The sequence below is a fragment of the Poecilia reticulata genome, chromosome 9 (assembly GCF_904066995.2).
Source record: "Poecilia reticulata chromosome 9, P_reticulata-male-v2, whole genome shotgun sequence".
Lineage (NCBI taxonomy): Eukaryota > Metazoa > Chordata > Actinopteri > Cyprinodontiformes > Poeciliidae > Poecilia > Poecilia reticulata.
The window spans coordinates 22,158,233-22,182,306 of record NC_088838.1 but is presented as its reverse complement, the minus strand read 5'-3'; the positions used below and the strand labels follow the sequence as shown (position 1 = coordinate 22,182,306).

The following is a 24,074-nucleotide window of genomic DNA, read 5'->3' as shown; positions in this document are numbered from 1 at the left end:
CCGTCTCATAGATGCTGTTTAATGACATGTGCAGAAACCAACCTGAATTTTAGTGAAAGATCTACTAAGCTCATGATGATCAACTCTAAAAATACCTAATGAGTGGCAGTCTTTACTGAAGCTGTGCTTGAAAGTAATTTGGTATTGACGCAGAATCTCAACAAGTTGGGATTATTGGTGAAAATACATTATACTCTTGAAATAAAATGTCTCCCTTTATTCCCTTGTAACAATAAATAAATAAAATAAAATAATAAAAACACCTGCTTGACTCACCTGTTCTCCAGCCGAGGCCTGACGATGGGTTTGTAAAGCTCGGGAATCTTTCTCTCCAACATGGGCCTCAGGTTTTCTCTCAGGCGGTTGTAGTTCTTCTTCAGCTCCTGCTGGTACTCCTTCTGGTCTGATGTGATTAAGTGCTTATTCTTCTCAACAGCCTCACCACACCTACAAGACAGAGACCAAAACAATGCGAGACAGCTGTCATAAGCAAAATTTGGTTCCACAGCATGAAATGAAAAACACAGTTCATTCGCTACTGCATTTTTATATATATATATATATATATATATATATATATATATATACAATAACTTTAAAGCTAAAAGGAACTCCAGAAGTAATCCTGAGCAGCCGATCTATTCATAATCCCCTCTCTCCCACTCAAACCTTCAAGAATAACTGCAGTGTTCCATGCTAACAATGTCCTGTAACTACTTGACATAAATCTGAGTCCTTTCCACACCAGATCTCTAAATGGGTTTCCAGTTTATTAGACTCTTGGGAATTTCCATATGTTGATTGGATTCCTTCCAAGTACTCCTGCTGAAATGTGAAACAGACCGCGCATGACCCAGAGCAAAGTTAAACAGAGCAGAGGAAAAACAACTAACCAACAAATAAAACATTCTGGCCTCCCTCATGTGCTAGAAAAAGGACAAAGCCTTGTTATGAAGGAAAGCACTAAAAGGATCTGGAGCAGAGAGGGAGTGTGGTTTCTCTCCACAGTGCTCTATCACGACATGTCTAACGGCCAACATACAGAGCCCGATGTAGGAAATAAGAAAGAAGGCGCTGATTGCAAACACATGTCTGTGTTTATCTCTTAGCTTTTAATGAAGGTAATATGGAAACTCTAGGGTTGCGTAAGAATGTTCAGTAAAAGCGGTAATGATGGTAGAGTCACAAAACATCTGCTGGTGTTTGACTGACTGACTGACTAAACAACGTTCCATCTGATGAACATTTTAGATATTTGGCATCACTCTGCCAGTAAATCAAAAGATAAGGATGGTCTTTTACAGTAAGATCTGCTTGCACAAGTTCAGGCATCATCCTTGTATTTTCCTAGGCGACATAAAAAAAATTTAAAAAAAATCTCCAGCACTGTAAGCACACAATCAAAATCAAGATGGAGGACAAGTGCATTTGAAAAGTATTTATACTCCATCAACTTGTTTTCATTTAAATTTGTACCTATTCATCTACGCAAAACGGCTTCAGCCCAGTCAGACTGAATACACAGTGTGCGTTTTCAAGTCATGCTACAAATCTTACGAGGATCTGGACTTTGACTGGGCAGTTTTAGTATTTGCACATATTTTGAAGACAACTATTTGATTCGGGGTGTATGTGGAGGGTTCATGCCCTGCTGCAAGGTGATCTGTTGCCCCAGTCTGAAGTCTTTTGAAGCTTCCTACAAGGTTTTGCTCCTGAGCTGCTGCATATTCGGCCTCTTGGCTGCTTCTTATTAATGCTCTCCCAGATTGGGATTCTGGGATCATTTATGATGCTTTATTTGTTCACAAATGTTGCATACACCGAAGAATTCGAACCCTTCAAAAAATAAAAGCGCTACTCATACCGAGATCAAATTGCACCCAGCAGGGCTTGATTTACTAATCATAGTGATGGCAATTATTTTTTTTAAGTCTATAGCATTAGGTCTGAAAGAAAAGCAATTTTGTTGCATTATGCGTCAAACATCATCCTCCAGCTTAATAGCTTAATGCCAAAGGCAGTTTACAAACTAGTCACAGCAACACAAAGCTCGAGACAGGCAGGCCCATACTCATTAATCAATCAACCCCCCTCTAAAAACCCCGTTGTTTAAGTCCTAATCTCTACAATTATGTATTTTACAAGAGCAGGTTCGAACAAGTTTATGCTATTAAGAGGCACAGAGGAGAAGAAGTGAAGCAGCTTTTGACTTTTTAATGGGAAACAAAAAACATGTTGCCTTTGCTTATTAGCTAAGGGAAAAATGCTACTTTCTGGATCATAGTGGGCATGTGATTATCTACCAGTTTCATTTAAAAGTTTGTTTTTTTTGTTTGCATACACTTGTAATTTAAATACAACTTATAATTTAAAAGTATTTTTATACCTAAAGGTTGTTTTATAACTCAGAACCATTTGGAGATTTCACATACAGTTTATCCGATACAGAACCGATCACTGTGCGATGGACGGACATTTTGTTTAAGGTGCAACACATTAAATCTATTGGGAAGTAAAAGTAATACAACAAAACTAAGAGCAGCTTTTTGTTGTTGTTGAAGATTAGGACACTAATCACATGCTGTCTTGTTTGAATTTGGATCTAAAATAGAAAAATAAACCTTTCTGAAATTAGTGTAAATATTTGCCAACCTGCTTGTAGCAATCAAGGCAGCTGGATGCAACATGTTGGTTAGAAAAATGTAAACCATCTTTTGGAAACAAATCACACATGCACAGGAGATGAGTGGCCAGAAACACAAACATGAAGACACCCGTGCACAAACATCCACAGTGTCGCTCTGACACCAGCAGGAAGGTTAAGATTTCATTTAGGATATACACAATATAGGAAAACTACATTTTAACAAAATTTGAAATAATCTGAACAAAACCAGAACCCTTCAGAGACGATGAAACCTCTGGCAAAGATGTGTAAAAAGTCTTACAATATATCATTTTTTACTTCAGCAGTATAATCTCACACTGAACAGTTTTAAGAATCCAGCCTTGACTTTCAGAAACCTTCACCAGGGGAGGAGTTCAGCCTCTGTTTATAGTCACTGTTCAAAATTTGAGAGATCTTGGCATTTGAAAAGGCACATGTGTGTCTATTAAAGATATGTAACTTTAGAAGATCTTGTGATTGTGATAATATTGGTGAATACTGCAATGACGATAATCACAAAATATGCGTTTTTTCTTCCTTCCCCTCATTCTTCTCTATGTTTCCATCACTCCCTGACCTTCAGCATTTTGGGAAATATCATTTGTGTCCAGTGTGATCATCTGTTCTTGTGAAAATGTATATAGTACATTAGCATGAAGACTTGAAGTATATTACTGGATGAATATACCAGCCAACAAATATTGCACTCTAAACAATCCTTTGAAATATGAATATTGTGCAACTGAAGTTGCCATGATGATATATTTGCAATACATTGAACAGCTATAGTGTGCAAAACAAAACTGAGACAAACAAGGCTGGATGAGAAACATCCCGTGTTAATTCTTAACATGAGATTTATTTTACAGTTGTCCTCTAATAAAGACACGATGCTTCAAATGCATTAGTGTGAGATTTTACTGCTACAGTAAAGGCCTTTTTATTGTAGATGACTGGCACTTTGACCCAAATTTAAATTTGCATTTAGAAAGCGGGATTAAAATGTAATTGTCAATTTATATTCTTTAACTATAACTTGATTTAATTTAGAAAACCCTTAGTCTCCTGCATTTACATAATGTAAGCAATAAGACCATGCAATGTCTAGGGAGGATTTTTACTTTCTTCAGGTTGTCACAAAAAAAAAAATATATATATATATATATATTTTATTTCCTTTATTTAACCAGGTAAACCCCGTTGAGATGCAGCTCTCATTTTCAAGAGGGACCTGTGAAAACAGCCCCTGGGATATTGTCATTTCTACAAAGAGACTTTCTTTTAAGTTTGATTCTTTTCCATTTTTTATTCTTGTCAGCTGCTGCCATTAACCAAAAACACTAAACAGACTGACTGGAGAAATGAAAAAGGGCTCATAAACTTCCATCACTCACCTAAAAAGCATCTACATGTGGTAAATGATCTGTGCTTGCAAATGACCTGTACCAAGTCCAGAGGAGCCCAAAGCACGTCACACTACATCCAGTCATTCGCACACTGGTGGTGGTAAGTACAGTATGTTTATGCTTCCTTTTTCAATTTTGCATGAATCTGTTGTGGTGTGCATCATAAGGTGGTGATCATTTGCTCCCGTCTTACCTCATTATAAACTCTTTGAAACACAGGCGCAGTTTATTGTGGTGACGGAAGAGCTTGGGGTCTGCCGGGATCTCATTCAGGAAGACCTGGGCCACCTCCAGCGGGCCCTGCAGCGTGGGCGGAGAGGGTGAGAGTGGAGGGAAGGAACAAAACACAAAGGGACACAGTTAGAGAGGGAGGAAGAAAGAGAAAGGAAAACACGGCAGAGGAAGGAATGAGAGGAAGTGCTTGGGAGCATATGAACAAAAGAAGGGATGAGAATGGTTCTCGTTTAGAAATGGGGGGAAATGAACTTATTGTCTAATGCAACTAGGAAACAAGGCACTAAACCAAAGCATGAGGAAGAGATCAGATCAGAGAAGGAGACATGATTAGCGTACTGAATGGCTAAAGTCCCCGCCAAGCCTGCGTACCGCCACCATTTGGCTGCCATTTCCCCAGCATGAAATCTTGTTATCCTAACTTATATTCATCATAAAACCACAGAACGCTCACACTAAGCTCGCATCACAACAGGCACAGTTAAACAGCTCTGATTAGCATCATAAATGCATTGGGCCTGGGCCTCAGTCCTGGGTCTGAGCTACAGGTCCATGCACAGGCAGAAATCCAGCCTCCTGCACTGATTACAGTCAGGAGTTATATGTTTACCAAGCTGCTGAGCATTAGCGTTATGTATACAACCATCAAGTCAGAGCGAGAGAAACTGTCAGATTAAGACGCTGGAAGATAAAACATAAGGGGAGAAAGGAAACGGAGACGCTGAAGCTTGCTTTGTCATTACTCCAACATTCGCCATGCTGGCAGAACCTGGAAGCTATCAGATCAAAGAGACCTCCGGTTCAACACGCCACACAGCAGAGACATGAAAGGAGAAAGGGTCTATGGATTGACGTTTTAACTGAATCAAGAGGAAGCAAAGGAAGGATTAAGGTTATAGATAGGATGAAAGCTTTGATGTGCGATCGCTGTCTTTTGTCTCACGTGAAGACTTGGACAAAGATGAAAATTGTAAATGTAATAACAGAAATAAAGGTGATCTAGTTTGCTATATGTTCATTGTATGACAAAACTGAGCAGGAGTCATCTTAGGAGTTCCTACAAACAGAGACTGGTGTTTAGAGTTATTATCGTCAGCCGCACTAATAATGTCCATCATGGTAAGCCTGATTTAAGATGTCAACAGCTGTTTAAAATAATTTTGTTTTGAAACACACTGTAGATTTGTCTAACACCAGCTAGCACATCAAAAGTAAATCTGAAACCCTGCTTACCTGGTTAACAGTGGCTCCCACAGAGCCTTGTAGCAGCATCTGTAGCATCTTAGCATCAGGTTGCTCCCGATGCGTGGCAACTGCAAGCTCCCTAGTTTTCTTCTGCATGTCCTCTATGGCCACCTCTATGGGAGTAAGGTCAAACTAGAAGGGATAAAGACATAAAATTATTGCGATTTAATGGTGTTAATGTCAAACATGCATGGGTTGGTCTCTGGTATGAAGCCGCAATAGTTTCACATTCACGCTGATCTTGAATGTGTGAAAAAACCATGACAGGTGTCATGGTTTCAAAAAAGCTCTTATGATTTAACATTTTTATGATTAAGGGCTGTAATAATCATATTTCTATTATTCCACAAAGACCAGGGCAAATATGTGTAGCATTTTGTGCTGAAAGTGGTTAGAAACTACTACTTAAATGGAACTGACCTCCTCTTTCTGGATGACATTGATGCGTGTCTTGACATAGGGGAAGGCGTGCATGGTGGTGAGGATGGTCTTCCTCTTGTACTGCTCGTTGAGCTCACCCCGAGGTCGTCCACTCTTGGTGAAGGGCGTGGTGTACATAAACCGCCTCAGGTTGAAGTTCTTCTCAAAGTTCGTTAGACGGTCTTTCATCTCATAGTCATCAAAGTAGGGTTCCACGTATGTGATCTGAATATACGCCTAGACAGAAGTGGTGGTTTATTTGAGAACCGAGATTTAGTGCATTGTGCAATTCAGGTTTTTGCTTTGCTTTGATGTTTTCCATCACATTCATTGAAAACTGAAGATGGATTCTTGATGGAACAGTTTAAATTGAGTGAGATTGTGTGGACTGCATATGGGTAAGGAATACTTTACCCATGTATGTAGGAGGAGGATGCTATATTGACACCTGACTAGCCTAGAGAGTGAGCATGTGTAAATGGTCAAGAGAGTGATCCATGCACAAAGTGGGCCATAGTTTTGAATCCCCTCCGGATATCCAGTCCACATGCACCAAAGACTTTGTATTTACTTTGCAAAAATATATTGATGAGTGAGGAGAGGGTGGTCAATTAAATGCAAATAAATTTAGTTTATTCTGGAAAGCAAAGAAGCAAAACAACCAAGACTAAGCAAAGAAAAGTGTTTGGCAGTGCCACCGCTTAGTGTCTATTATCTGTTGGTCAGTTTCAACCATTAAACTTCATACTGACTCACTGATGTTTGACAGACATCAGTGGAAAAACTGTGTAATACAGTAGTACAGAGACCTACCTTGCTGGGGTTGAGCAGTTTTCTGTCCACCGGTGTAGAGTCCTTAATCATCACCAATGTCTCATCTCCAAAACACTGGCTATAGAAGTTCTGAGAAAAGGGAAAGATTTTATTAACCTAATATAATCTTTGTAAAATACTGACCATCTTAGGCTAATCCATGTTGATGTTTAAAGGATATTATAAAGCACAGCATAGCCAATTCCGTGGTGAGATGAACGCTTGATGCTGACATTATATGGACTTAATTTCCCTCACAAGCATGTAAATGATTTTTCCATGCTCCTAAAAGGCTCACGAAAAACAGATGGATAATTGCTAGTTATTGCACTCTCTCATGCTGTTCACTCAAAGTCCCTCTGCTGTTATGGGATTCTACCAGTCCAGCTGGGCACCATCTTCCCATTTCATTTCAGTCAAAACACACATACAGTTCAGTCCCTTGTACCTCTAGCCTGTGTGATATCTCGGGCAGATGCGTGATTCCAGGCTCCTTGTAAATAAATTCCCGTTCATCCAGGTCTCCAAACTTGGCTCCATAAAAACCCACACGGAAATAGGTGCCAAACATCCTCTTGTGGCCCTGACGGGGAAAACAAGAAGAGTTTAAATCAGCTTAATCGCTATGGCACGTGTGCCATGTTTTCTTTATTATGTCAAATTCTATTTTTACATGAGGATTAATTAAGAGAAGCTTTTTTTATAAAATGGCTTCCAGCCTCATAAAAAATGGCTTTCTATTGTATGTTTAACATCACCTAGATGAATAAATTAGAAGTTTCATTATAGTCTTTACCTTCTGGATGATGTTATCAAAAGCTCTTTGAAGCTTGTCATGTGTGGAAGCCAGTTTTCGAAAATCTCTTCGAGCCTCCAAGATTGGTATGATGATCTTGTACACTTCATTCACTGCCTCATAGAGACCACCCTAATAAAAAAAACACACGTTATAGCATGAAGATGAACCATATATCTATAAATGACTTATAGGTCACATGTGACTCAGTTGTTGGCACCCATCCTGTACAACAGGATGTCACTCGGGCTTTTATTTAGAACATTTAACAAGACTGGATCATACAGAAAGAGGAATCATTCTTTCAATGAGGAATTCTTCTTGCCGTAATCTCTCTAGGTTTTCAATAGGATATGGATCTAGGGACTGACAAGGCCATAGGAGTTTAAACTTCCATTTTTGTGTCGATTTGACTACAAGTCTAATTATCCTCTTGAAGGACTCAATGAAGACCCTTTTTCTGTTATGGCATGCTAGATTTTGATTGAAAATATCCCTTTTGAATAGAAACAAGGCTACATCTGATCCCCTGAGTGTTTGGTGCTGAAAATCTCAATCTTAAGACCCTTTCAGATCATCCTTTCCTTCCATGATCTAAATGCTTCCTCTTGACCCCACAATGGTGGTTCTTTGGTTGCATGTTTATTGGGGAACTACATTCCAAAAGTCTTGTTCTTATCAATGCACATGGTTCCAGTTCAAGTCACAGAGTTCAACAAACTCCACGTTTCCCTCACACACAACTGTTTGATAAAACAGTTATGTGAAACGGTTGTTTCATCACATAGTAATGTTTTTTATTTATTTATTAGTAGGTTTATGATGGTTGTTATGGAGACTTGGTAATTCTGAACCCCATAACAACACTCTGTGATGCAGTTCAATCACTGGTCTGATCTCAGTGCAAATAGAGGCAAAAATAATAAAGGTTCCTCATCTATCAGATTGGCAAATGGATAAAAATAACAGGAAGTGGTGAATTATTCATGAAAAGTTCCCATTAATTACAATTACCCTAAAAAATAGCATGCGCTTATTTTTTATATTTTAAAGATGTTTTGGGGAAAAAAATTATATATATATATATATATAGTCCTCACAATATTTTTCTCAGATTAAAGGCTGAGATGATATGTTTAGAAAATATAATTAATTGTAAGAGCTGGCAAATAAAATTAACAGCATCAATATTTGCATTTCCCTTGAACACATGTAACCAGATATTTTCAAAATTGTGAAGAATTACAGTAGTTTTTGCAATAATATCAGATGGTGGTACATATTTCGCATTGCTATATCTTTATTGTCTTACATTGCTGAAAAGCTCAGCTGCCTGTTCGAGCAATCCCACCAAGCCGCTCTCCGTGAAGTACCGTCCCGAGCACACGCCATCCTCGTCCGGGGACAGGATGTCATCGGACACAGCTGACTCCTCAAGCACATTGGGGGAAATGTTCTGTGAAGAAAAAAATCAGTCGCCGAATCAATTAGTTAGCCCACTTAATCAAATAATCAATCAAGTGGCTTAAAAGGATGTGTCCTGCTGCGGTGAGAGGGAACCATCTGGATTATCATCCAATCAATGAACTGCTGACTGATACAGAATTCAGTGTCCTGTGCCATTAGGGTGCTACAAAGGTCTTGTATGAGAAACGCCTCATTTATGGTGCCATCATTTTCGGAACCGTTGTAGCCGTTTATTTTCCATTTGGTTTCGCTTTAGGTCAGCTGGCTGCAAAATGAGCATACTTTGGGGGTTTTTTTGTCCTCCCTCATTTTTTTAAAACAAACATTTCAGTGGACCTTGTCTTGATAGTAGAAGCGTACAACTTCCCTTTTTCCCCCTTAAGAACTTCAAGGCATTAATTTGACCAACTTGGCAAATGTCTAACCAAAATGACATGGGCAGGTGTCAATAAAGTCTCAATCAGGATGTCTCTTTGTTGGGTTAATGTTATTTGTTAAAATCACTTCCTCCAGCATCATTCAATATGTTTCTTGCCATTTCTCTGCATACCTGAAAGGTGACACTTCCAACAGGAAGGTATTTGTGATCCTCCAACATGCTGAGGTACTCAGCCACCAGAGCAGCAGCATGGACCAGGCACATGGCTGACTCTGTATAACACTTCCTGTTGTTGTGCTTCTCTGCCATGTTCTGCAGCCAGGTCAAACGGAGGTCAGGAGACGTCTGGTAGCCCTTTGCTATCCTGGAGGATAAAGAGAAAAAGCGCCTAAATTTTCCCTCCTTTTTCTTTACCCTTTATTTAATCGCTTGCAAGTCTAATTAAGATTAAAATCTGCCTCGAGAGCAACTCAACTGAGAAAAAAAAAAAAAACTAAACTGTTTTGCAGCACAAACAAGAGCACACTGAGTGGGAACATTTAGTATACTTCAAGGTTTTTATTGTGATTTTAGGAGATAGACCAAAATGATGTTCACAACTGTTTAGTTGAAAATAATAAACATCTTAAATATCTCACAGCTCAAATCCTCATGTGAAAACAAAGAGTATGACACAGCTCCACTACACATAAAGTAAAGAAAAACAGAAATAAATCAACTGACTTCCAAATAAAATGTAGAAAATATGAGTAAATGTTAGGCCTACTGATAATACTTGAGCAAAATGTGGACCAGCGTGGGAGCTGTAACATAAAATTCAGCTACTATAGTGAAGTGGTATCAAGAAAAATAAAAAAATATTTTCCGAATCTGAAATGACTCATTTATTATTTATTTAAAAAAAACAAAAAAAACAAGTGAATCACTGCACTACAAGTAAAAACGTATTCTGCATCTCAAATGTTTGTCAATCCTCTACTTTAAGTGCACAGAGATGCATGTTTAGGTGCATGTAAAAAAATGAGTAGGTGAAGGTCCTCCTGCAGGACTGTCAACACAGCCACTCACCAGGTGACTAGCAAAGCCTGAACAGAAAGTTGCATGACGAACAAGACGCGATACATCACTGAGTCACGAGGTAGGGTGCCAGAATCAACAGTAGCACATGTATGCTCTCTTTGTTTCGATGCATCCCCCACTTGCTCCTTCTCAAACGCACACAAGCACTCTCGCATTTGTACGCACGCCGTTTAGTTTTGCATATACACAAAACCAGATCAGAGGACTAAACTGCTACCACATGGTTACCATAGTGAAGACAGCAAATAGGGGCTAAACAGCACAGACCACAGAGAAATAAGAACCAGCATTGAGGGATTTGGAAGAAGCAAGAGAATGATAAGCAAAATAAGAAAAAGAGGATATAGAGAGGCAGATTGAAAGAAGGAGGTACCTCTTTTTACATCAGGCTCTTTTTCATTCTTACCTATACATAAGATCCATAAGCATTTCGGGATCCTCCTGGAACTCCCTCATCTTCACAGTGTCTGACAAGATGCTGTTGAGGTTTCTTAATAGCTCATCCACCTGAACATCCAGACATGAGTAAGATCATGCTTTTTAGAACATTTAATCAGGATTGCTCGTGGTTTCTGACTCTGTGTTTAAGCCTTCACCTGTGACGACAGCTGGGTGTTCTGCATCTCGGCATCCTCCTCTGCATAAGCCAGGATGGTGCGGAGGGAGCGCCTTAGATATTCCTCCTGGAAGTCTGATGATTTACCCACCAGTGAGGCCAGTGACATGGTGACCTGCATCTTCACCCTTGAAAAGTTCTGAGAAGAACGCAAAACCCACAACAATTAACCATACAATGTGAATTATCCACAGATTCACAAAGAATATTGATAGAATTAGGTGCTTTTTACTTCACTTTCAAGATAATGAGCAATATTTGCATATTGCTCATTATGTAAATAATGAGCAATAATAAATGAATGAATAAAAGCAAAGATCCAACCAAATCTGAAAACAGCCGATTTATTAGAAATGAATTTACTGAATCAGATTCAAAGAAATGGATCACCAATAGATCCAAACTAAAGAGGAAACAAGAAAAACATAAACCTTAATCACCACTAAGCTGTCATTTCAAAACATCCTAATCAGTGGGAGCAAAACTCTGAAATGATGGCAAGGGGCCCTTCCAACCTCAGAAAACTGGAGCTCATTGCCAAAGATGAATTCTCAAAATACCAGTGACAGCATGTCGAAAACTGGTAAAGAATTAACGAGGATTTCATTGATGTGATGACGATATAGAATTATTCCTTTGATTATTGAAGAGGGTAAAATATCATGTAATTTATTTATAATTTTGTTCAAAAATCCAGTTAGACTGTTCTGCTATTTTTTGATAGGCGTCTGTTTAATCTTCTACAAGAAATAAACTTCTCGGTTGAATGGAAATAATTTCAAATCTGTATCTGTTTACAATTAACTTAATTGTAAATAAATGACTGAAACAACAGTCAGTCATGAACTAAACCTATTTAAAACAGGAAGAACAAATACCTGTCCCCTCCACCCCCCTTTCTCTTTTCTCGTCTCCTCCTCTTTCACACTACCTGGCCAAGAACAAGAGCCTGACAAACACTCTTCCATCTCTCGAGCAAATGTACGAAAGACGGTGCCCGTGCTTGCGAGATGTCCCATCCATCTCCAGCATGACTGGCTAAGCGGGAAATGATCTCCCATTAGCAGAGACATAATCACCCATGGATCATCTCTACGGCCCCATTCTGTTCAACTGAGCATGGAGCCAGGGGCTCACCACTCATCACTGCCCTCTAACTCAGTGTGTGTGCGTGTGCGTGTGTGCATGTGTGTGTTTGCCCTACAATACGGACTTAATGACAGTTTAAGTCAACACATAAAACCACTTTGTCTTTCTTTTTCTTTTTAGCTTCATCTGGCCCTCTTCCCTCTAACTTCTGACAATTATTCTCACTTTTCCAGGACTGGAACTGGATGTGTGTTCCTGGTATTTTCTCATTTTATTGTTATAATCCAAAATTAAACAAAGAAGGCTAAATACGAGATGAAAAAATAGGTGTCTGTGACAGATGGAGAGTAAAATGTGGGTGGAAAACAGGATCAGACCATAAACAAAGAGGTAAACGGTAAACATTGTATGGATGACTCATCTGGCTGCTACGCTAATTCAGATCACAGCTCCTTCTGTATACACTGTATAAACAAACATAAACAGGGACACGAAGAGGGGCAAGACTCCCTAGAAAGTGGAGATACTGTATGTATGTGTGTGTAAGCGTGTTCCATAGACAGGCGCCTGACTTTGATTAAAGTGAACAGATTGTAAACACAGGAAATATCGACTGCAGCAGCAGTTATCGAACCGGTGAAGAAAATGAAAGAAGATACTCCGTCTTATGCTCGCGACTCCTTTTAGATCTGTCTTTTTCATTTCCCACTATTGCTGCTTCACTTCTGTTACAAACACTCCTCTATCTTCATCAAGATTTTCTACTCTCCGGGCCCTTTGAAATTCCTTCTCTTCCTTCCCCATGTGGCACAAACGCGTACACACACGCATATATATTGAAATACGCACACACACACAGAAGGGGTGTCATTAGTTAAAGAGGGGTAGGAACATGGGGAGACAGACGGTAACATATCTCTCTGCTCTCTACTTAGAGACACATCCTTCACCAGGAACTTTCTCCTGCACGCTCAGAATAGACATGGAAAAGACATTAAAGCTGAGCAGAGAGGAAGAGCAGATAGGATAAAGATCTGAGTGACTCGTTGCTTCAATGGGTCTGAAGCAGGGAGCCATTCTGAATTCTCACTGGCACAAAATTTACAATGCCTTGCAAAGAGCACTTGTGACATTACAACCACAAACTTCTATGTGTATTACTGGGATTTGAGGTTTTAGACCAACACAACTTAGGGCATAACTGTGAAGTAGAAGGAAAAGCACCTACAAAGTGTTTTGGTGGCCTTAAAACATTTGAGAAGTTATCGGAGGGACAAGTTAATAGAATCTGGTGTCATAGAATTTAATTTGTTTACGGTTCAGTAATTTATGTTCCTACACTTTAAAACACGAGTCTGCAGCCTGCTGCTGCACAGCCACAGGTGACTCTGTGGGCCCTTAGCACTTGCTTTAATTAATGTCGGTCTAATTTCTTTTTTTAAGAATTTGTGGCACTAGTGGGCTTTATTCATGAATAGTTTGACAGGAAGAAGAGCAGAGGGAGAAGTGGGGATATATGCAGTAAATAACTGGGGCTCTTGGAATAAACCCAGGGACAGCTGCATCGAGAACTATAGCCTCCATATACTGTGTGTTTGCTCCATCTCTAAGCCACTTGGCACCTTTAGCCAAACATTTTAAAGAGCTAAGGAATGAGGTGCTAGAAATTCTAACCCTAGGAGTCATTTTGTGTGATTTTTGCAATTTACACAACAGAATGACTAAGTGCAGAAAATATTTGTCCTTTGGTCACAACTTAGTTGATGTAACTTCCACAAATATTCAATATTCATTACCATTTTGTTAAAGCTTGAGGGTTTTTTTCTTTAGTCTGATAAAAAGAAAATACAGGTAAAGAAAATTTAAAGAGTCCATAAACTAATTTAGATTAGAGGATATCTGTAAATATTTTTGGGATTGCAAAGGTTGCAGATACCCAATCTAAACAGATCTAACAAAGAAAGAATAGAATGAAAAAAGCAGTCGCAAAGTTCACAGTAACTCTGGAGGAGCTGCAGAGGTCCACAGCTCAGGTAGAGCAAACTGGAGATGGACAAATTGTCGAGTGAAAGAAATAAGAAATAGCACCTTTCCACAAGCTATGCAGGGGATGCAGCAAGCATGTGGAAGAAGCGGCTCTGGTCAGTGGAGGCCTGAACAGAACTTTGTTTCATAAGTAAATTATAACGCCGCTATGAACACACCATCACTGTAGTAAAACATGGTGGTGGCACAGACATAGGGATGTTTATAGGGGTTAATTCCAAAGCATTCCACACTTTTTAGATTTTGATTTGCTAAAACGTATTTAAAAAATACATAATTTCTCTTCCACTTCACAATTACAAGCTAGTTTATGTTAGCTTATCAAATGAAATATAAGTAAAACATGTTGAGGTATCAGATGTAAAAAAAAAAAAGCTCAAGAAGTATGAAAACATTTGAAAGGATGTAAATTAACTTCACAGACCAACTATGAATTAATCTTTGCACAGGGAGACCTTTAAAGCAGGATTTTTACAAAGCTTAAGGGGATGCTCTGTTGTGTGTATGTGTGTGTGTGTGTATTAACTTACGCTGGCATTACTGTAGCTGTATCTCATGATGAGATAGAGCGTGGCACATGCCTGGCTCCTGTTCTCGTCAACAGGGCTGCTGCAGTACTGAAGCACCTTCTGGCACAGATCTGCACACTGCTCCGCCTCCTCCTCGAACAACAGGTCTCCGAACTGCACGCAAGCAAACCATCAGGTGTGCTCTACAAGCCGGTGTGCTTACATACGTCTATAATTCTAGCTTACATCAGCAGTTTGACACCCACACAAACAAATAAGAACATCTAATTTAGACTCAGATAATGTTTGTGTAATGACACCAACCCACACACACGGCATCCTTTTCAGAAAAGCAGACACACACACACACACACACACACGATTATGATAATGCAACTACCTTGACGACAAGTGCTCTCAGTGTGCTGAAGGTGTGACGGAGGAAAGTGGTGCTCTGGTTGCAGGTGAGAGAGTGGAGTAGCACCTTCAACACGCCGCCAACAACGCTATCTTTACACTCATTTAACGGCACCGCCTGCACACAGAGCAGATGGAGAAATTAGTCATTAAATGCAGATAGAAACACCTGCGGGTGGAACCCGGTAAATAAACACAGAGAGGACACAACACAGCAAACCGACTATGTCAAACCGAGATTAAAACATCTGGTGAGTCAATTACACTGTTATCTATTATTATTTGGAATAACTGATGGTTCACCCTGATTTACCTTGAGGTTTTCCTTGTACTATCATCTTCGAAAAGCTCACCATGATCAGACTCAACATACAATTTTGATCTCTGCCAGTGCAACAAAAACCTGGGCCTATACTTTAGAATGTTGTACTTTGTTTTATACAAAGAATTAATATTGTGGTAAAATTCCAGGCGAGTGCAGACCAGTGGTGTCAAAACCTTTCGCAACATATGCTAAATTTGTAAAGTTGTAAAGTACTTGCAGGGCACAAGAAATTAATTCCTAAATAAAAATAGAAAAATACTTTTCGAATTACTTTATGTTTGTGACAGTATTTGAAAGCCTGGCTCCTGACACATTTCTAAGGGTTAGAAAGCTTCAGCTAATAGAGGTTTCCTTGCAGCACAAACGCATCCAGTCAATATTAAGAATAAGGGAAAAAGGGACAAAATGCGATTGAATCCAAGCAAATTGCTGTGAACCTTTTTGCCAAAATTATTCCACATTAGAAAGTAGGAAGGTTTTATCCAAATGTTGATTTTGAGGTTTTTGAAGACGCTATGAAATAAATTAGGGAAGAGATGACGCCCACACCAAAAAACATTTCCATGCCATCACTGGAGCTAAAAAACTGGCAAAAGACTTACAAGTGTAATAATTACATATAATTATAGAAAATCTTAACCATAATTTATGTGGTTTGTAAAAGCTGCCTTTCATTTTAAAAGCCTTTAGATCAGCAGTTGTACAACTTGTTTCCTTGTTTTCATGCCAGTTCTGTTTCTTTTTATAATTCTGTTTCTCTTAATTGCTTTGAATCTGTATTTGAAGTCATTTGCCGTAAATTGTATTACTTCAGTAAGCTGAGTGACAGTCCTAATGTGACTATGAAAAGAATTTTCCGACCTGTATTATGGTCTCCAAAAGGTCCAGGACTATAAGATTAGCCTCTGTGGCTAAATTCCCACTGATGAGAGCCTCCTGGTCCAACTCTGCTTTTGTTCTGAAAGGCGACGACACAAAGGTTACACACAAAAAAAATCAAAAAAACATATTGGCTGTAGGAAATAGGGGTTGGTAATTAGAGTAAAACCAGAAGTCACGAATGGTAATCGTACTTATCCTGTCGATCGTTTGTTTGTCTCCACTGAGTCAGGTCTTTCCTCCAGCGCAGGTTCTCTCTCTGACCCACAGTTCTGTCCGTTCCTGTCAAGAATTCAAAAATAAGTTATGAATAAACAGGAAAATAAAGTAAGAAGACTGTCAAACAAGTAAAAAAAAAAAAAACTAGTTGAGAATTCATTAATTGGAAAAAAAATGCTTAAACCTTAATGCTGAAGAGAGTTTATGTGAAAATTGTTTAGGCTTTGTTCTGCAGATTTGTTTTTATATGACAAGACATCAAAGAAAAGTTGTATTCCTTAAAATAAAAAAAACACAACAAATGTTACCTCCAACCCGTTTCATCATTTCTCCACGGGCTCCCATTCCTCTCAGCAGGGCTTCTTCTAGCTGCAGCTTGGCCTGCTGAGATTTCTGTAAGGCCTGTGTGCTCACTTTGTCACTGCTCTGCTTACCCTGCAGATGCACATTAAAAACAAAATCACCAGTTTGAAAGCACAACTCATACAATTTGAATATTTTGTAATAAAAAAAATATGTAAATGCAGGCAAGAAATTTGAAAAATACAACTAGAATCGGCACATTTTATCCTATTTTTTAAATAAAGGTAAAGGAAAATTGTTCCATCTGTGCCATTAAGAAACAAAAAGGCTCAAAACTGACCCTGTACTCAAAGCAAGATACACATATAGTGAGGAGCTCCAGCAGTTTATTGAGTTGTGAAGGAGGCATATCCACGGTCCAGCGCTGGATAAGGTTTCCATCAGCATTCTTCATCACCCAGAGGAAACAAACTAGCAGGTGGCGACTGGTGTCTGCAGCCAGGGTGGCAACAGATTTACCTTGCTGGGAACACATGAAGACAGACGGATACAAATTATATTATATACAAAATAAGGGAAAACATAAGTTTGATTTATAACGTATTTATATGTCTGAAGAGTCCCCAGGCTGGAGTCTGCAGCAGCACGTGTGTGCATAAACCCGAGTTCAGCTTGGGTCATTGGTTGGTTCTGTCCAAGCTGCACTTTTAAAACAAACACGGTGGACAAAGCGTCTGGTTAGCCTCCGGGTCAAATCGCACCTTTGTCAATTCATAAGACCATTTTGTGCCTGCATATTTTTATTGTCTCTTTCATTTAAGATCTGCAAGCAAACCACTTTATACACATGAAAAAAAAAGTTTTATATCATGCTAATTTCTGTAGCATTTAAGAATTTACTAAACTTATAGATAACGATTCTTAAAATGCTTAATGAATTGAATTCAAGACAAAGTTGATGTATTATCATCCAAAACATTTTTAAGTAGCACTCACATTTATTCTGGTTCTGATCCCCCATTTGGATGTTTTATGAGATACAAGTCTTTGCATGCATCATCTTTTGGCACCCCTTTTATAGGTAACCCAACTCAAAATCATGCCACAATCCTCTTTCTAAGGGGTCAAGCTGAGGTACATCAATAAGTGTATCTAATAGTATATCATTCACAAGCTTCTTTAAACCCCATTGTGAAGTGATTGGTCAGCTCTTTCACTCTGGCTTCAGAGAAATATGGCTCCTCCCCATCTCAACAGGCCTTTAATCTCCTGCAGATTAATTTAGCTTCATTCGTGTGATGATGAATCACTGCTGTGGATGACTACTGCTGCTCCATTGTGTGGCAGTTTTGATAAATGTAGCCATTAAGCTCCCACTGCCCTATGTGTCCCACCTACAACCCGGTTACTCAAGTCTCTTTTTGTCCGGAGCTGAACTGAGCCAATGCTCTGCAGAACCGACACTGAACACCATCGCATGTAAGCAAAAACATGTCACTGTTTATTTCCATGTGCGCATTACCAATTCTCCTGCAGCGACTAAATGATTCATGAATATTCCGTTTGAAGGCAAGCTGCCTGAACGTGAGGAACCGGCGCTCTGGCTGCTGCTCCTCCGGTTTCTGACAACTACCAGGCCGAGGGCTCGTTCACGTGAAAACCGCTCTTTCCGCAACAGCATTTCTCGTAACAACATACGGAGGGAACTGATTCATGTTCTGGAGTGGAAGAGAATGGCGGTGCTCAGTTTTGGTGCGTGTGCTGCTGTTGTTGCAGCCACAGCTTGATGGATGTGTTTGTCAAGGAGGACGGCCCTGTTCACTTATGTCGGCAATGCCTGGCCATAAACCATCTTCCACAGATGTGCGTGTTTATGTGAATGAGTGAGTTTTTTTTTTCTTCCTTTTTTTGCAGGATGGATGAAGTGCATGTGTGGCTCTGACAGCTAATCAATCAGCATCTGCCCAGCTCACCTGTTGGGAAGCCAAACACTCACAAAGCAAAGCCATACAAAAGTTTTTAAACCCATTTAAAACTCTACAATCGTCATTCCAATTGGGAGCATAAACTTTACCAGGGATGCCATGGAGATGAGAACGTTACGCCCCAACGTGTTGAAGGGATTCCCGGCAATCGCCATGGCAACAGACTGATTGATAGGCGGCACGTTTTCAAGGTCATCCTCGGATTCGCCGGTCTTGTTCTTGCCGGCGCGCGTGTCACAAACTGAAAAAGACAAACAGGAGCCGGGCAAATTTAAGTGAAGCAGAGAGGAGTTACAGCTGTAAGTTCAGCACTGCCGTGTCTTAAGTAGACATAAGGCAGACAATAGAGTCCGGCATCAACACATTTATGTCAGTGTGAAGAAAGATGGATGCAGGCATTTTGAAAAATAAAGTTATTATTTTCTGCATTAACCTTTCACCTTGTTAAACCTCATTAATGACAGCTTCTGCAGTATCTTCATCACCAACACTTTGAGCATTTTACCGTTTTTTATCCCAAATACTGAAAAAAAAAAACTGTCATCAATTCATGATGTGATACTTTTCCACATACCTGTGAAATCCAGGTAGTTGGTCGACTCTATAATAATCCCCACCAGGGGGAGGTAGAGAGCAGACACCTTGGCTCTGACATCAGTTTCAACACAACGATCATCCAGATCATGGGAACACAGCAAGCTGTAAATTGCATTGATCGCCTTCCTTTGAACCTTTCCCCTGCAAAAAAGAGGAAAGAAACAAGGTCAATCAGTATGACTGAATCCACTCCTTGCAAAAAGTCCATCAACTTGACTGTTGTTCACATTTCCTCACATTTCTCACAAACACAAAAAGCATATTTTATGATAGACCTTCACAAACAATTTCAAAAGATAGTGGTGGTTTACAACTTTTTGCGGACAAAAATCTGAAAAGTGTGGCATGAATTTGTAATCAGCATTCTGGTAAAATTATCCATTGCAACAATCATGGCTAAAAGTAATTTGCGATGCATCTGAACCAGATTTACACATCTAGTCAGTAGAACATTTTTCAGAATTATTTCTGCAAAAACAGCTCAAGCTCAGCCAGAAGAGAAAAGAGTAAACACTCAGTCTCAAGTTTATCCACAAATTCTCGACTAAAGTGAAGTCTTGACTTTGACTGGGCCACTCAATACAATATGCGTTAACTAAACCGTTCAACTGTAGCTCTGTTTGTATTTAGGATCACTGTCCTGCTGGAAGCGTTTTGCAACATCTAGTAGCTTTTCTCCAAGAATTCCCCACACCATAATGATGCCACCACCATGTTTCGTCCTGGGAATGGGGTCTTTAAGGAGTTTCTCATGTTAGTTTTTCTGCCACACCGAGTTATAGGAAAAAAGATTGGCATTTCATTTGGTCATCAGTATGCACTACCCAGTACTGGACTATCATTTAAAATCCAGGGTTTTCTTTTTGTTTTACTGTGACAAAAAGTGAAACATTTCCTCATTTGATGAAGATACAGAATGCAGCTTTTGAATAAAAAACATTAAAAAAAATCTGAAAGTAGCATAAAAACAATTGGAAACTATTTGACAGAGTTCCTCCCTACCCTTCTGACTCCATGTCAAGTGCTGCGCTAAGTTCCGTTAAGAGCAAACCGGTGAGGTAATGCTGTTGCTTGAATTCCTGAGACAGATCAAACAATGCCAAGATCCTCTGCTGTTCCTGGTAGGAGCCAGAACTCTGAATGGGACAAAAAAACAAAAAACAATGAAATGAAAGGGAAACAGTCAGATAAAGTACCGTATTGTCCACACTATAAGGTGCACCGGATTATAAGGCACACCTTCAATGAATGGCCTATCTTAAAACTTTTTTCATATATAAGGCGCACCACATTATAAGGCGCATAGAATAGACGATACAGTTTGGGTTGCCTTAGATCTATTATTACACATCCACATTTGTAAAGAAGAGGTCCCCGAGTACTTTATATAGTAGTCTGCCCCAGTCATTGTTTCTCTCACGGTGTTGCGATATTGTGCCCAACTGCTTTCTGGGTAACACAGACCAACGGACACGCTGCCGCCGCAGCCTCTGTCTTTCTTCCCCCACCCCTAAACCCCCCCTCCCCTGGCTTTAAATGTATTATCAAACTTTATTAACAAACCAGCGTTCTGACAACCATCCCAGCATGCACCGCACACTTCTTCTACGGGGGAAAATGATGTCAGCGGCTGCTTACCGTAGTTGCTAGACCTGTTGTGGCTCAATATTGGTCCATAAATAAGGCGCACTGGATTATAAGGCGCACTGTCGGCTTTTGAGGAAATTGAAGGTTTTTAGGTGCGCCTCATAGTGCGGAAAATACGGTAGTCTGCAACTTTGTTACATTGCATTTACAGCCACAATGTGTTATGCAGAGATACATGCTTTGCTTTAAAACTGCCCTAAATTCAATGGCCTTAGATACAAATTCGAAATCTTCCACTCGAGTGGGGCACACCTGCGAAGAAATGGACGGACAGGGAGAGGCGGGCGCAGAAGCCGGGCTGCTGAAGAAGAGGCTCAGGTTGAGGTAGTGCTCATGGCTGCAGAGGATTCGTAGGAACTCCAGGCGCATGCTGATCAAAGTTGGCATTGAAACACTCTTGGCGGACATCTACAAGTGGAAAAAAAAAGAAGAGAAATGGTCAATATCATCTTCAAGGCATGTTATTTTATACAAAATTGTATACATTAAATCTAAAACGATGCTTCCGCTTGCGTCCGAGTTCGACTTCACCTGGTTGCAGTAGTTTCTCACAAGCTGGAAAACAAACCCTCGGTCCATGAGGGACAGCAGGTCGTAGAGGAAGAAGGCCAGACTGATGTTGATTTTCTCTGCTTGCTCTACCTCCTGAAACAACAGTCAACAAACAGCAATCAGTGAGCTGCACTGACCGGATCTCGACAAGCATCTAGCTGAGCAGGCCAAGCTTTTGTTACCACAGAGACAAATTTAATTAGCACTTCCAGCTCCCTGTGGTTTGGAGGACACAGAGAAGATGAACACTCAAACAGCCCAGCTCAAGAGATCAGAACGTGTGGAGGGGATCCTCTATTAAACAGTTTTGGGACTCGAGTTGAGGGAACTCTGCTTCAGCTGATGAAACGTCTTTATATTTTGTCACCTTTTGTTGTTTGACGAGGATTGTGCAAATCTCTGCTGTGACCACAGAGACGATGGTGGTGACGTCATCTTTGAATCTGTCGGAGAAGCGGCTCCTTCGGGGGACAGTATACCTGTCGAGCTGAGACACATGCTGAGCCATGCTTTTCACCTGTTTACACAAGCCACACAGGAAACAAACAGGAATCACACATCAGGGAAACATGGAGGGGGGAAAAGAAAAAGAAAAAAATCAAAACACATGCAGCAACCACACAGTCAGTATACGGAAATTGGTTGACACCATGGAGATTTTCAGATACATATTGTTAAATGTTAGAATTGTCTTAATTTTGGGGAGTAGAAACACCTTAATTTTGATGAAAAATATACACTGAAGGCATTTAAAATTTTAGAAAGAAGAGTCTTTAAACTCTCCTGTTATCAGAGGCAAATCCAGCAAAAATGTTGCCCTATTTATATTATGTACAATTATACATAATATAATATAAATAGGATATTAAATAATACACAGATTTTAACAATACATGTAAATGTATTTGTGGTTTCACTTATACACTTACTTCTATAGCATGTGTAGTCAGCAATAGAAAATACAGCTCAAGTTTGAAAAATTATCTTTGGTGTTTTTTGTTTTGTTTTGGTTTTTTTTTACAAAAAGGGTTGACAAATCTTAAATCTTGCTTTAAGAATTTCTTACAAATAAAATACTTAAGTTTAGGTCAAAACATTAAACATTTTGAGCTAGAGAACATTGTAGACTCCTTAAAACAAACAATAGTTAGGTTTTGAATTTTAACCTGCATGTTTTACACCAATTTTAATGTTACTAGCCACCTGTGGTGTATAGGAGCATTTTCTTCTCTTTGCCATTAGAATTTGTTGGGCATGTGTATGAGCAATACAAAACTCTATTCTACACAAAAGATATTTATTTTCCTTTTTCCTTTGCTCCATGTCCTCCCCCCCTCCCAGGCTGTGCAATCCCATGTGGACAGCAAACACGTCCAAAAGGCAACTGTCGGTATCAATAGCGATGCCAATATTTAATTTGAATCCTTCGGATTTTTTACCCCATTTATTACCAATATTTAAAGTCGTACGTTTATTTAACTTTTTGCCTTGTTTATTAAACTCAAACACGGAGTCGTAAAAAATCTAAAAAATGTGACACTGACCAACAGCTCAAAGAAGAACCAGGCATATTTGTAAGCGTTTTCTCTGCAGACGCCAGTGCTGACGACCATCTGCAGAGCCAGCTCCTCGTGAAATTGCTGTAATAGAGAAAATGAAACGTAGTGAAAAATAGTGTATCCACAGTGTAGACTGAACTCTGACCAAACACAATGTCCTCAATGTTACACTCCCACCTTGTGGCTAATGGAGGATAATGGATGGTGAATTTTCCAGACTGCATGTGTTTGTTTTGTTTTTCCTGTATGTGTATGTGTACAGATTATAACTTAAATCTGTCATTTCCTAAAAGAGTAAGTCCTCTTGTCCAACATAAAGAGTGCAGTCATATTTTAATTACCACCTAGTTATTGATAATAGTAACGTACAGCAAGAAGAAATGAGTCCTCAGATGACCAGTAGCTGAACTCTCTTTATGGTATCCTATCCTTATTCTATTTTCCCCCAAAACAATTCTCTCTTCTGCTAATTTTCCAAACAACAAACCGACTATATAAGAAATGAACATGTTTATCACATCTAGATTTTATGCATTGCAGCCTTTCGGTTCTTTTCAGTAGGTACCTTTCTGTTGGACGGCCTTGTGCTTCCTGCAGAGTTCTGGTAGTTGCTGGTTTCCACATAGGTGGACACGCGGCTGCCCGGGTAGTTGAGGCCCTGCAGACAAAATGTTCCATCAAACTATGATGGATGTTTTCATTAGACTGGCTAAGTGGTGGCCTATTACAATACCTAACACACAGAGGGGCTGAAGAGTAAATTCTGTTTAAATGGAAAAGTTGGGGGGTTTACAGACAGAACCAGATATTTACATTCACTTTG

The 24,074-nt window shown here is 39.6% G+C and overlaps 1 protein-coding gene across 4 annotated transcripts in view; it reads right to left on the bottom strand.

Moving 5' to 3' along the window:
- Positions 1-24,074, bottom strand: part of dock8 (dedicator of cytokinesis 8) — a 59,083-nt gene that overhangs the window by 1,663 nt on the left and 33,346 nt on the right. For all 4 annotated transcript variants that reach the window (XM_008418357.3, XM_008418358.3, XM_008418359.3 and 1 more), the window contains 25 exons: positions 23,817-23,909; positions 23,237-23,332; positions 22,060-22,209; positions 21,672-21,785; positions 21,393-21,548; positions 20,496-20,629; positions 19,471-19,634; positions 18,986-19,137; positions 17,252-17,434; positions 16,917-17,043; positions 16,584-16,671; positions 16,372-16,468; positions 15,169-15,303; positions 14,790-14,942; positions 11,105-11,263; positions 10,915-11,015; positions 9,600-9,792; positions 8,895-9,038; positions 7,583-7,714; positions 7,235-7,369; positions 6,787-6,876; positions 5,974-6,210; positions 5,542-5,685; positions 4,268-4,374; positions 277-447 (listed from right to left, as the gene is read on the bottom strand). In XM_008418357.3, coding sequence (XP_008416579.2) covers positions 277-447; positions 4,268-4,374; positions 5,542-5,685; positions 5,974-6,210; positions 6,787-6,876; positions 7,235-7,369; positions 7,583-7,714; positions 8,895-9,038; positions 9,600-9,792; positions 10,915-11,015; positions 11,105-11,263; positions 14,790-14,942; positions 15,169-15,303; positions 16,372-16,468; positions 16,584-16,671; positions 16,917-17,043; positions 17,252-17,434; positions 18,986-19,137; positions 19,471-19,634; positions 20,496-20,629; positions 21,393-21,548; positions 21,672-21,785; positions 22,060-22,209; positions 23,237-23,332; positions 23,817-23,909 — 3,455 coding nt within the window. The remainder of the gene's footprint in view (positions 1-276; positions 448-4,267; positions 4,375-5,541; positions 5,686-5,973; positions 6,211-6,786; positions 6,877-7,234; positions 7,370-7,582; positions 7,715-8,894; positions 9,039-9,599; positions 9,793-10,914; positions 11,016-11,104; positions 11,264-14,789; positions 14,943-15,168; positions 15,304-16,371; positions 16,469-16,583; positions 16,672-16,916; positions 17,044-17,251; positions 17,435-18,985; positions 19,138-19,470; positions 19,635-20,495; positions 20,630-21,392; positions 21,549-21,671; positions 21,786-22,059; positions 22,210-23,236; positions 23,333-23,816; positions 23,910-24,074) is intronic.